General features: G+C 43.1%; 1 protein-coding gene across 1 annotated transcript in view; it reads left to right on the top strand.

The window, feature by feature from the left end:
- Window positions 1-14,794, top strand: part of LOC126474854 (collagen alpha-1(XVIII) chain-like) — a 513,154-nt gene that overhangs the window by 218,327 nt on the left and 280,033 nt on the right. The window contains exons 7-9 of the mRNA XM_050102334.1: window positions 2,777-2,926; window positions 10,552-10,669; window positions 14,438-14,524. Coding sequence (XP_049958291.1) covers window positions 2,777-2,926; window positions 10,552-10,669; window positions 14,438-14,524 — 355 coding nt within the window. The remainder of the gene's footprint in view (window positions 1-2,776; window positions 2,927-10,551; window positions 10,670-14,437; window positions 14,525-14,794) is intronic.

Genomic DNA, 14,794 nt, shown 5'->3' with positions numbered 1-14,794 from the left:
ACAGGTCATAACCAATAGATTGTGGTCACACATCTGCCCCTGGAAATCTCTTACAATTTAAAACCTGGTTCCTAAATCTCTGTCTTACCATTATATAATCTATCTGATACCTTTTAGTATCTCCAGCGTTCTTCCATGTATACAACCTTCTTTCATGATTCTTAAACCAAGTGTTAGTTATGATTATGTTGTGCTCTGTGCAAAATTCTACCTGGCGGCTTCCTCTTTCATTTCTTAGCCCCAATCCATATTCACCTACTATGTTTCCTTCTCTCCCTTTTCCTACACTCGAATTCCAGTCACCCATGACTATTAAATTTTCGTCTCCCTTCACAATCTGAATAATTTCTTTTATTTCATCATACATTTCTTCATTTTCTTCGTCATCAGCAGAGCTAGTTGGCATATTAACTTGTACTACTGTAGTAGGTGTGGGCTTCGTATCAATCTTGGCCACAATAATGCGTTCACTTTGTTGTTTGTAGTAGCTTACCCGGATTCCTATTTTCCTATTCATTATTAAACCTACTCCTGCATTACCCCTATTTGATTTTGTGTTTATAACCCTGTAGTCACCTGACCAGAAGTCTTGTTCCTCCTGCCACCGAACTTCACTAATTCCCACTATATCTCACTTCAACCTATCCATTTCCCTTTTTAAATTTTCTAACCTAGCACTTAAAATATGCACGTAATACCCGCTATGAGGTGTAAACGTGGTTGCAAGTGACGGGTCCAAGGGTTCTGGAGACTTCGCAAGGGTGCTGAGGCCGCCAACCTGTTTGTTCTCTGACAGTAAAACTTTACAAAGCGTTGTCTGTACAATGCACACTTCACGCCTGTGCAAATACGCACAAGATGGTAGTGCAGTGACCACGGAGGATGCCATAACTCTGCTGGAACGTGTTTGGCGTTTAAATAAAAGAAAATCTATGTTCGTGGAAGGCGGACTTTTTTTTTCCTTCCATTATACACTACTGGCCATTAAAATTGCTACACCACGAAGATGACGTGCTACAGACGTGAAATGTAACCGACAGGAAGAAGATGCTGTGATGTGCAAATGATTAGCTTTTCAGAGCATTCACACAAGGTTGGCGACGGCGGCGACACCTACAGCGTGCTGATATGAGGAAAATTTCCAACCGAATTCTCATACACAAACAGCAGTTGACTGGCGTTGCGTGGTGAAACGTTGTTGTGATGCCTCGTGTAAGGATGAGAAAGGCGTACCATCACGTTTCCGACTTTGATAAAGGTCGGATTATTGCCTATCGCGATTGCGGTTTATCGTATCGCGACATTGCTGCTCGCGTTGGTCGAGATCCAATGACTGTTAGCAGAATATGGAATCGGTATGTTGAGGAGGGTAATACGGAACGCCATTGTGGATCGTAACGGCCTCGTATCACTAGCAGTCGAGATGACAGGCATCTTGTCCGCATGGCTGTAACGGATCTTGCAGCCACGTCTCGATCCCTGAGTCAACAAATGGGGACGTTTGCTACAGGACAACCATCTGCACGAACAGTTCGACGACGTTTGCAGCAACATGGACTATCAGGTCGGACACCATGGCTGCGGTTACCCTTGACGCTGCATCATAGACAGCAGCACCTGCGATCGTATACTCAAAGACGAACCTGGGTGCACGAATGGCAAAACGTCATTTTTCTGATGGATCCAGGTTCTGTTTCCAGTATCATGATGGTCGCATCCGTGTTTGGCGACATCGCTGTGAACGCACATTGGAAGCGTGTATTCGTCATGGTTCAAATGGCTCTGAGCACTATGGGACTCAACTGCTGTGGTCATTAGTCCCCTAGAACTTAGAACTACTTAAACCTAACTAACCTAAGGACATCACAAACATCCATGCCCTAGGCAGGATTCGAACCTGCGACCGTAGCAGTCGCACGGTTCCGAACTGCGCGCCTAGAACCGCGAGACCACCGCGGCCGGCAATTCGTCATGGTCATACTGGGGTATCACCCGGCGTGTTGGTATGGAGTGCCATTGGTTACACGTCTCGGTCACCTCTTGTTCGCATTGACGGCACTTTGAACAGTGGACGTTACATGTGAAATGTGTTACGACCCGTGGCTCTACCCTTCATTCGATGCCTGCGAAACGCTACATTTGAGCAGGATAATGTACGACCGCACGTTGCAGGTCCTGTACGGGCCTTTCTGGATACTGAAAATGTTCGACTGCTGCCCTGGCCAGCACATTCTTCATATCTCTCACCAATTGAAAACGTCTGGTCAGTGGTGGCGGGGCAACTGGCTCGTCACAATACGCCAGTCACTACCGTTGATGAACTGTGGTATCGTGTTGAAGCTGCATGGTCAGCTGTACCTGTACACGCTATCTAAGCTCTGTTTGACTCAATGGCCAGGCGTATCAAGGCCGTTACTACGGCCAGAGGTGGTTGTTCTGGGTACTGATTTCTCAGGATCTATGCATCCAAATTGCGTGAAAATGTAATCACATGTCAGTTCTAGTATAATCTATTTGTCCAATACCCGTTTATCATCTGTATTTCTTCTTGACGTAGCAATTACTATAACCTGTAGTTTTCCTTCCCATCAAGAAAATGAGGACGGTGGGACATAATTGGTCAATAAAAGGTGGGTCTCGTTCTGCAGACGCGTGACAATTGGCACGGCGTTCCAGCGCAGGCTGCGGCCACGCACCAGTTGGGCACGACTCCAGGTAAGTGCTGCGGGCGGCGCCGGAGGCGTTTGCCGGCGGGTAACGACGTGCTTCTGTCCAGGCGCTGGCGACGGCCGGTCCCCCGGGAGCCGTGGGCGAGAAGGGCGAGCCTGGACTGCCTGGAGCGGCTGGAGGCCAGGGCGAGCCCGGCCCCGCAGGTCCCAAGGGCGACCCGGGCCCCGCAGGCGCGCCCGGCCCCGCCGGACACCAGGTAGGCGCCGCTGCGCTCGAATCGCGTGCTGACCTTGTCCGGGTCGCGACATGTGCGGCCTTTTTCTGTAGGTAAACGTACCTGAAAATACTGAGGATGATTCATTTTCTCCACATTTACGGAACTGTTCTGTCCAAGCAACTGAATTCCGAATTTACGAAATAATTTCAATTGCGTCAGGTACTTTTTCCTAATATTTATCCGCACAAAGCGTTTCGGTGGCATACTGTCAACATCAGGTAGACTACAGTTAATGTACATTATATTAATCTACTGTATGATGAGTATTATTTCCTGGCAGTGCCAGTGAGGTTATGTATCGCATTTTAACTCATTAGGGACTCATTAATAAACTGCAGTTTTCCAAGTACGACTGAAGGACGTGAGTGAGACGAGCCAGCATATTAATGACTATTATTATTATTATTCTAAAAAGACTGATAGGTCACGAGAGTAATCATTAGACTTTGAGGGAGTACCATAATTTTCATGGCATGTTTCGGGTGTGGCTCATCAGATCACTTGCTACATTAATAACACATTGTTACATTACAAATGTGAGCATATGCAGAAACGTATTTTTAGAGCGCTATATTATCAAACCAAATTTCATAATTTTTTAGAGAAATACGTACCACACTGCAATACGAGTACAACCCTATGGCCGGCCGAAGTGGCCGTGCGGTTAAAGGCGCTGCAGTGTGGAACCGCAAGACCGCTACGGTCGCAGGTTCGAATCCTGCCTCGGGCATGGATGTTTGTGATGTCCTTAGGTTAGTTGGGTTTAACTAGTTCTAAGTTCTAGGGGACTAATGACCTCAGCAGTTGAGTCCCATAGTGCTCAGAGCCATTTTTGAACAACCCTATGACAAACAAGTGTTTGAACTTACAAGACATGAAGTTACGGTGTTCACGTAAGGACAGAATTACCGATATGACATACAGACAGTTAGCAGACGAATAAATATAGCGGCTCTCGACACCACGTAAGTAAAATGGCGTGCGCTATGGTGCACCACGAATGGGTAAAGGTGAGTATTTGGAAAATTCCCGTAAGTTTCGAGCAGCTATGGCTGTAAAGTAGTAGTCAAGGGACCGGTTGGCATATGGGACGGCAGGCTCGGGCGATGTTAGAATGTAAATGTCGTGGGACCAGGGTCTCCCGTCGGGTACACCGTTCGCCAGGTGCAAGTCTTTCGATTTGACGCCACTTCGGCGACCTGCGCGTCAATGGGGATGAAATGACGATGATTAGGTCAACACAGCACCCAGGCCCTGAGCGGAGAAAATCTCCCACCCAGCCCGAAATCGAACCCGGGCCCTTAGGATTGACATTCTATCGCGCTGACCTCCCAGCTGCGGGGCGCGGACACGGGCGATGTCGATATTTAGCAAATGATTTTGCGAGGCAGGTTTAATACATAGCTCACTGCAGCACAGGGCACTGATGTGCTGTGAGGAACACATACACTGTAGTTACAAAAGCGCCTACTGTCCTGTGTGTAGGTGCTGAAACGAGCTGAAGAAAGCTGACGTTGTAATTACTAAAGAGCACTCCACTTGCACCCCTCCAGAGGAACTACGTCAGAGGCATAGAAAAGACGTAAATAAGTGAGACCGGAGGTTCAAATCAGGCAGTCTTGTTGCTATTCTGCAGAGCTGTCTGCGGTCACTGACTGAGCTGCTCTGAGTGAATGGTCGGAGCTGCTATGGCTCGCTACAACGGCGGCTGCCGGTTTTTTCCCTTCGGCGCTCTACTTGTATACCAGAGGTCACTCTTGAGGGAGCAGTCAGCCGTGTTCGTGGATACATTCGTAGCCAACGCAGGCAGCGGCCGCTTTGCCACGGATTGGAGAGCTACGTCCACAAGGCTGGGCGACCAGACGCCGACTGCAGATTCCGGCTGGGCTCGCGCCATCGCCCGTGTACAGTCGATGTCATCAAGTCAGTGTCGCACTCGCCTGTGATTCTCTGCATGCTTCGGCGTGAGTCACCCCTCTCTCCCAAATCATACCTATCGGCCATTCTGATATATTACAGCCCCTGAACAGGGGGGAAGGGGTTGTAACAAGTAGAGAACAAATGTTTTGTGTCCTTAAATACCTTTGTAAACAATTCTCCTTTACAACAGCTGAGATCTTCATTATTAATCTAGGTAATTTTGACGACGTTGCGGCAGCTGTACAAGCTTTTAATTGCATGGATGAAAAAAAATTAGTTTTCCGTAGAATATCCAAATGAGGTTCCGTTAAATTTTCTAGATTTACAAACTTCAAGGGTTGTCTCAAAACTGACATTTATTTTAAGCCAGTTACAATAGTTCTAATAATTGCAGTTGAGTCAAAAATGGTTCAAATGGCTCTGAGTACTATGGGACTTAACATCTGAGGTCATCAGCCCCTAGAACAGAACTACTTAAACCTAACTAACCTAAGGACATCACACACATCCATACCCATGGCAGGATTCGAACCTGCGACCGGAGCGGTCGCGCAGATCCACACAGAAGCGCCTAGAACCGCTGTGCCACACGGCCGGCTTGCAGTTGAGTCCTGCCACACAGCTGCACATAAACGTGCGTATTTTTCTTCACTGTTTTATCGGATGCAATGTTAGGACTCCACAGTGTCGTAGTTCACGAAGATATTAGTATGATAATACAGGTTGCTTTAGCTAACGGATTTGTAGAAAAAAACGATTACATATTTGGGTAAAAAGACTTTTAATAGTGTAAAGAAGCAGACAGTTTCACTTGAATACAGGGTCTGTCACACGTCCATGTCATTTTTTAACCCCTGGTGGCACAAATTGCAAATGCTTCTAGGAAGTCTTAAAGTGAAGGTTCGGTTCTGTAAAAACAAAAAATTAGGATTTCTTTCTAGCCATATTTCGGATGAGAAATTAGATAAATTCAGTCATACAAGCAATTATAGAATTAGATCCGGGTCTTGTGACACTATTTAAATAGGCCAGACTGGACGGGATTTTAAAACAAAATTTAGTGAACACAATTATTCCAGTAATGGCAGTGGTCTAAGAAGTCAATTGAAGGGAGATGACCACGAGTTAGTCCTATTCGGAGTAGGTTAAACATTCCACATTTGGAACCCAGAGGTAGGGTTTTGTGTAGTTTAGAGGACCTTGAAAGTCGTGCCCATCGCCGTACTAATCAAGATAATGTAACCAATGACCAAGTAACATATAATAGGTAACTATTCCTCAGCGTGTTTGATTACTAGCTTAATTAATTCTTTTTTACATTTTTTGCTAGTGTAGATGTACTATTTCCGTTTTATTTGTGACATACACATAGTGTTAGTTTTGTAACTAAGAGTTTAGGCGTAGATTTAATCTTTTTACTTTAATTTTTACCTTTTACCATATGTCTTAAATATGATTTACGTTGCCTATATTTTGGGACGAAATACAAACCACTGTAAATTTGTATAAATATCTGATATTATTGTAAAATTAATCTTATTAAAAAGTAATAGTTTGCTATCCTGTACTAGCGGGCTGCAGCACTAAAACTCACACGCCATCCGGTGCGAGCCAATTCACTTACGCCATGTGGGGAGCCACTGTACTCATCTGTTCTATTAGCTGTCTATATGTAATATCAGTATTTTTCTTCCTATGTGAATACAGTAACTTCATGCCTCATAAGACGAAAGAGTTCTTTGTCACAGCATTACACTCATATTGCACTACCGAGCGAGGTGGCGCAGTGGCTAGCACACTGGACTCGCATTTGGGAGGACGACGGTTCAATCCCACGTTCGGCCATCCTGATTCAGGTTTTCCGTGATCTCTCTAAATCGCTCCAGGCAAATTCCAGGATGGTTCCTCTGAAGGGGCACGGCCGACTTCCTTCCACGTCCTTCCCTAATGCGATGACAGCAATGACCTCGCTGTCTGGTCTTCTCCCCCAAACAACCCGAACCAATCATATTGCACTGTGGCCGTTATTTCTTTAAAAGCAATTTTATGATTTTTTTTCAAACCTTTATGCCTCTATGAATACGTTTCTGCATGTGTTCACATTTGTAATATAATAAGGTGTTTTTAATTTAGCAGGTCATCTGAGGAAGGGCCAGACCCAAAACCTGTTCTGAAAATAAAGGATATTTAGTGTCTACTTTTACAAAGTATGAGCTTTTGTAGAATCATAACAAACAACTGTAATGTGTACCTCAAGCAAAAAGCAAAACGAGGATCATGGAATGTAATCGAATTAAGTCGGGTGATTCTGAGGGAATTAGATTAGGAAATGAGACACTTAAAGTAGTAAAGGAGTTTTGCTATTTGGGGAGCAAAATAACTGATCATGGTTGAATTAGAGAGGATATAAAATGTAGACTGGCAATGGCAAGGAAAGCGTTTCTAAAGAAGAGGAATTTGTTAACATCGAGTATAGATTTAAGTGTCAGGAAGTCGTTTCTGAAAGTATTTGTATGCCGTGTAGCCATGTATGGAAGTGAAACATAGACGATAAATAGTTTGGTCAAGAAGAGAATAGAAGCTTTCGAAATGTGGTGCTACACAAGAGTGCTGAAGATTAGATGGGTAGATCACATAACTAATGAGGAGATATTGAATAGAATTGGGGAGAAGATTAGTCTGTGGCACAGCTTGACAAGAAGAAGGGACTGGTTGGTAGGGGATGTTCTGAGGCATCAAGGGATCACAAATTTAACATTGGAGGGCAGCGTGTAGGGTAAAAATCGTAGAGGGAGACCAAGAGATGAATACACTAAGCACTTTCAGAAGGATGTAGGTTGCAGTAAGTACTGGAAGGTGAAAGAGCTTGCACAGGATAGAGTAGCATGGAGAGCTGCATCAAAGCAGTCTCAGGACTGAAGACCACAACAACAACAACAAGTGAGCTATATGTCTAAATCTTATCTTGAGTGTAATTACTTACAGTTTTTAGTGGATTGTATATGTCTCACATACAGAGCACAGCAATAAAGACATCATGTTTCCGTATCAAGTTCACATTTAGACTTTTAAAACGCTCCATACACTCTTAACTGCGTATATAAACGAATTTCAGTTGAAAATATAGTAGAAACAATGAAGATCGAATCGTTTTTATACAAGCATATTTACGATATAGTACAAACTAAATTCTACCGTTAGTTGGTATTTTTAGCTGCACAGAAACGTGAAGCCTTTCTTTTTATTCACTTTCACTACAGATAACAAACTACAAGACACACACTAACGGAACATAAACACATGGACAGATATCACACACAACCTATACTATCAAAACAGTGTGTACTGCAGACAAAACCGTCTCTGTTAGCCAGACTGCAAGAGACTTACGAAATAGATACGATGAACACATAAGACCTTACCACACTAATAATCCTATTGAATGGACAGCAGCAGCCCACGTAAAGGACACTAGCAACACAGTTCATGGCATGGCAAATGATCTTTATATGTTACATAAGAATGGGTAAAGGACACCATAGGGACTTCTATCAAGAAGTAGAAATTATCATTCACGACACAATACGTGGGAACAAGGTTGATAAGTGATAAGTTATAAAGGACCTATGTAAATTTCTTCAAACATTTCTCCAAAGTGGAATACCTGTTTCAGTAATAATAAAAAGAGATGTCTTGACATTACTGTATAACGTACAATTATCAAATAATCATATCAATGAGTTCTTACTGTGACATAAAAGTGCTTGTATAAAAAAGATTTAGTCTTCATAGTCTCTACTATCTTTACGATTGCATTACGTTTATCTTAGCATTTAAGAGACTCTGGAATGGTGTAAACATCTAGATGTCAAAGTATTTAAGGAGTAGAGTGTGTTCATTTCTGTGCTCTGAGTTGCAGTGAAATAAATTTCCAGCAAAAATATAAGTAAATACGCTAACAAAATGATAAAAACATACGACTCAGTTATGGTACACAGTAAAGTAAACGTACCTTTCTGTGCAGGGTTAACCTTACTGACACCCCCACAAATAATAATAATTATTTATTCTTTACATTAATTATTTATTTTTTACATTAATGGAATGTAGAAACTACAAGTAACATGTGTGTCTGATGGCAGTATGCTGCCGAGAAGTCTTGAACTAATAGCTGTTACTATAGAGTTACTGATGCAGTTAAAACTATTTCATATCTGTGCAAAATTAGCCTCATCGAATGTTTAGTTTATTGTTACCCGTGTAAAAGGTTGCATGTGTTTTGGTAGACTTGGCAGTCATTTATTTTGTAGGAAAATTAATTGGAGAATGTGTACCGAATTATTCATGACTGTAAAGAATACAGAGGGTAGACACATATCAGTTTACTGAGCACCTCTGGAGGTTCTTAACTCACATTATAGGTGCTCAATATTGGCACCGTCTGTAGCGTGGCAAACGCCAATATGTGTGTGAAGTCACCGACACCATGTGACTGGGAACGAGCGACCGCGACCCAGCCTGCTTCCGAAACCTGTTTTGTGTGTTGCCTATCTGCGGGCGCGGTTGACGTAGCGAGCCGGTGAATGTTTCCACGTTCTGACACTCCTGCACCGCGGCGCAACTATGCCACAGCGTGTTATTAGGAATGAAATCGCGGATTACGCGAAAGAAATGATTGTGAGCTATCACCATCAGAAAAATCGCTGATGGTATTGGCAGGCCAGGTAACTGTAGTCATGAGGTTTTTGGGTAGTTAGGGCATGGAACCTATGGCAGTAAAATCTGTTCCGTAATAGGCGTACAAATATGATACGACGGAAGCTCCACTGTGCAAACATTTTGGATCGCCACGACCGAAAAGAGCTCAACAAATGCGGCCGAATGTGAAGGTCATGCTCTCTGCGTTCTATGATTTTAACGGCACTGATCACAATGAGTTCTCGCTATAAGGTCAAACGATCGATAAGGTGCACTACCTACAAACTCAACGGAGTTAACGTGAAACAATCCGTTCGTCTGTGGCGATGTATGTTACAACATTTGCACCACGACAATGGAGCTGCTCACATTCCGTCGCTAGTTCGTGAATGCTGACCAAAACACAGAATGTACTGATTATTCCGCCCTACGTATTCGTCAGACACAGCATCACGTGACTCTTTTCAGTTCTAAAAAAATAAAGAAAACCTTGAATGGCTGTCGTTTTGCAAGCGTACAACAGATAAAGACGCATCGCTGAGAGAGCAAGAAGCTATCCTAAAGATCAATTTGCAGAATTTTTCGTGGATTGGAAAATCTCTGGCATACGTGTGTAATGTGTAATGGTGACTCTCTTGATGAGCGGAACATTGATATAGACTAATAAAAATTATTATTTCGAAGAAAGGAAGCCGAATATAATTTCTCGTTATGTTTTCAACATACTTTATGTACGATTTGTAAGCCCCGAGGTAATATGACATTTTGTGGGGTCGTGGGATGTACTTTGTTAAGCACACTTTAGGTAAACCGTTTACCTAATGACAGATTTATTATACTTCCAGTTTGTGGTACTAATTTACTTTAATTACATCTGATAGACACAATTCCCTTAAGTGCAACAGATACACACACTGGCAGCTACCTGGAGAGGTTTGGCAGCGGCCACGCACACTTCCATGACATCCGTGTGGTTTGTCTGGCAGGGTTCTCCGGGTCTACCTGGAGTCCCTGGACCGAAGGGCAGCCAAGGGCCTCCGGGACTGGACGGCGCGCCCGGCGTGCCCGGAACCGATGGCAGGGACGGCGACAAGGGCCTCAAAGGTAAATTTGTTACTCCTCCTTAATACACCGGTAATCTGTCTGACGTCTGCAGGTTGAAGGCAGGGGAAATGACTGAAACCGATTTCACTTTTAGTGTTTACATGAATATTTTATTCATGGTGATTATCATTTTAGTCCCCTCGCATATGTCACAGCATTTCAACCGATTGGTAAACTTTTTCAGCACATTATCAAATACTGGTCAACTTGAGATTTCCTCAGATCATTTTTGGGGTCCACACTGAGAGATAAAAATATAATTTCATTTTCAAATTGGGGTCTATATCAAACATACTAATTTTCCCTGTTAAGATCCATACTTCTACACACCATGCTTTTAAGAAAGTATAAAATTATATTTACCATCAAAATTGGTTTTAACTAATTTCAGAAACTCATCTCTGCTTTCTATTGCTGATGTTTGTGCATATTTTTCTTCTCATTTATATCTTTTGAGTAATTCTCCTGGAAGCTTCGGTTAACATCATTTTCTGTACATAATTCCATTAAATTTTGCCATAATCTAGACAACACATTAGCCTCATAAGTGTCAATACCTCTTATTTAATAAATGTCATAATCAAGCTACTACATGAGAAAAGTTCAATGAGTCTGCAATGAGACAATCTCCAAAGCAAAAGGCAGCAATCTTTTGCAAATGTTAGAAGTTTGTGATACATATTATGACTACGTTGTGTCTCCACAAATAATTTCCAAGTTTCTTAAAACCAAGTACTACTGCAAAGTTTCTTTATCCAAAATTTTATATCACTTGTTCAAGGCCCTATCCACAAACGCAGTTATTTTATACATTTTTTCTTTGGAATTATTTATTCGTTGGACGATCTCTGCTCCCATACTGTAAAAGCTGATCTCAGCGCTCATATGAAAGGCTTAAGATAATTCGGAATAGTACAACATGGTATTCTCTGTCAACATGTGTTTGGAGGCAATCATCCGTCTATATGAAAGCACAGTTTTTCCTTGCAAAACTATTCAAGTTAGGATTACTGGAAGGCTTCCCATTTACAAACTTCCCGTAAAACCACACAATCCTTAAACTATTTTGCACTTTTTCCGTTTCTCAGGTGCTGGACAACTGTTAATAACTTTTAATTTTTCAGGATCCTTACCAGTACCACGAGTAGTTAAGATATATGCTAAATTTATTTTTTCCTTTTTGAGAAACACCATTTTCGCCGTTTTAATGTCATCGTTCCTGCTTCATCAGCTTTAAAAATTTATTCAATGTTTTACAGTGTTCCAGACCAAGTCAACATATTAGTTAAAACGTCGTCTAAGGTTCAAGAACATTATGTAAGGCTCGTGTGACTACAGAAAGACATGTACTTAAGCTGAATCGCATAGCTTGGTAATGATAACACTTGAATGCAAACAAAAAATCTGTATATTTGGAAGATATCAGGACTTGTGGTGTTGCCTAGTGTACCACTGTCAAGTGTAGGTCATATTGCGTGTTATTAAATTTCTATAACTTTACTCCCACACACTGTGGATGAAGGATGTCTCTTGTTACTATTTTATTTAGCACCCATGTGTCTATTACACCTCTCCCTACTCTGTTCACCTTGTTTACTATGTCAAACGGGTTATTTTCACTATGTTTTGACAAACTAGCCCCATAATGATGCGCTGTGCAGCTATGCCACAGTGAGTACTGTGTGTCGAAACTTGGAAAGACACTATCCACTGGTGTGTTTCATTGTTCTGTATGCCTTGTGTCTTTCGCACAGTCATCTTCTGTAGCCCCAGAGATATTGCTGAATAACCCTCATTATAACATATGATTATATTGTAACAGAAGTTTCCACAACCTTTCTGGAGATAACAAGGAACACTGTGTCCACTCTGACTGTAGACAAACCTGTCTGTGTGATCAATTTTGGCTCGGTTTACTGGAGGCTAGTTTACCCCAGGGAAGTATTCAGAATTGACCATGGCCGCCAGGGGAGTGGCTAAGGGAAGCGACAATAGGCAGCTTAGGGTGGCTCAAGCTCTGAGAAAGCGGTAACGGTGCGTTGCCTCCAGCCGCATTAAAATGAGTGACAGTGAGTGGGTGGTTGACCCCGACTCCATGCTGGTGTACCGGAAAACAGACGGAGAACTTGTACGCCTGTTGATAAATGTCCGTCATCCCATTTTCTGTGAAACATGCGAGAAAGCCGTGTAAAGCTACGGTGGAGCGGTCAACAGAGGTCAAAATATGCATGTTCGTGACTATAGCAACTTCACGCTGAATTCACGGTCCGCATAGTCTGAAACAAATCAGGTGAAGAGCGACAGAATGAAATACGCCGGGCTCCGATGGGAACGCAGAACCAAGGAATTTTAAGTACTCTCCAGGGAGTCAGAATTACGGGAAACTTGGTCTTTGTGCAGACGCTAACCTTGGTGGGTGGCCTGGGAGGAGCAAAATAGAAGTTGAGAGGAAGGGAAATTTTGTGGGAATTTGTTCACTTCCCAGAGCAGGCTTTGGTCGGCGCTGGGAAGCTACACATAATTAATGCGACTTGCGCTGCAGTTGGCGTGAGTGATTTTGCTGGAGAGGAAACCGAGGCGAAGAGCGGACTGTGAGAAGTCTCCGTAGAGGTCTTCCGTTCCCAGATTGCCTAGAGTGCGGACGTGGCGTTCTTTACTCAGCTTGCCTGAGAAAGAGTGAACATCTCTGCAGTTTAGGACTTAGCAAATGGAACGATTGAGCTTGTAGATAGGAAGTTTTGGTTCAGCTATGTACTGAGCAAGATGGCTAGGAGTGAATAGACGAGCGCAGCCTTGCAGCACCACGAGGTCGGCCAACGTCCACACAACGACGCCGCTCCGCCACGCTGTATTCGGTGATATTGCGCCCGCTCCGGCCACTGATTAATTTGTTGGATCACGTCGGCAAAGTTTCCACGAGGGTTTCATGGGCCGTGTATTGTAGAATTCTTCTCGCACTTCGCATTACGCCTGGGTCAGTCGATAGGAATTACTTTTGAGTTATCGCGCTTTACTCCACGCAAACGCAATTTATTACCACTGCCTGATAGAAGAGTCTTGTAATGTGATGATTGAAGGTCGGGAGTTAAAATAAATTTGTGCTAATCGACTGCATCTGTTTTCAATCAAGTAGTTGAAATCCCAAGTCACTTTCTTAATTATGTTTAACATTTGCATCTGGTGTTCAATAGCTGAATATAACATCAATGTGCACCCCTTTTTAATTAAAAGTGATCGATTCTGAATAAATTAATGTCAACACTGCCACCGCAGTTCATTCAGGAGTCACAGGGCCATATTACGTTTTTGCGTTACCCGATATTGCGGCAGTTTTGCACTCCGTGTTGATCTGTTAGTCAATTAGTTGGGGTGAACACACGCCAAAACCAGCTAAGTGATGGGTGGGGTGTTACAATTAATATCTTCTATAACATCACGTTTTAAATACCTCCAGTTCCTTTTCTTCCTTTTACCTCTGATTAATATTGTATCACCGTACAGTTCCGTGCTCCAGACGTAAACGATCTGGAAACTTTTCCCCGTTTAAAGAGTATGTTTGGTTGTGGCAGAGCTGTTTCGCTGAGTGACAGCATTTCCTTACATCGATATACCTCTGATATTTTCTTTGCTTAGGCCAATCTTTTATAATGCAGCTTCCTAGGCAGACAAAGTGATTCCGTTGTTTTGCTACACTGCCAGTGCTACTCAGTGGGTTTTCCTGCTGCAGCTCTGCCCAGTTGAGTGAGTGTGCTCTCTGTCACGTCGCAGGTGATCCAGGGATTCCAGGGAGAGAAGGACCACCCGGTCCTCCAGGACCGACGCCGGAGCTGCCCATCCTCAACGAGGTTGCTCCAGGTAAGTGTGTTCACTTCATTTATCGCCCCTGCAAACCTGCTTCTGTGCACTTATCCAGTCCAAGATCATTGTTGCTTTCAGGCATGGACGGATCGGGTACAGCCGTTTGAATGGCTGCTTTACTTAACCCTTTCGTGGGCAAAATTATTGAGCAGTTTTTTTTAATGAATGGAGAGTAGATAGTAGTTAACAGATAGGTATATTTATGATACAGAATATCAAATTTGCTCCAACTGTGAAAGTGAGGTCACACAACAAGGTGGGAAGTAT

This window comes from Schistocerca serialis, chromosome 4, assembly GCF_023864345.2.
Source record: "Schistocerca serialis cubense isolate TAMUIC-IGC-003099 chromosome 4, iqSchSeri2.2, whole genome shotgun sequence".
NCBI classification, from domain to species: Eukaryota; Metazoa; Arthropoda; class Insecta; order Orthoptera; family Acrididae; genus Schistocerca; species Schistocerca serialis.
This window is presented reverse-complemented; position numbering and strand designations above follow the sequence as displayed.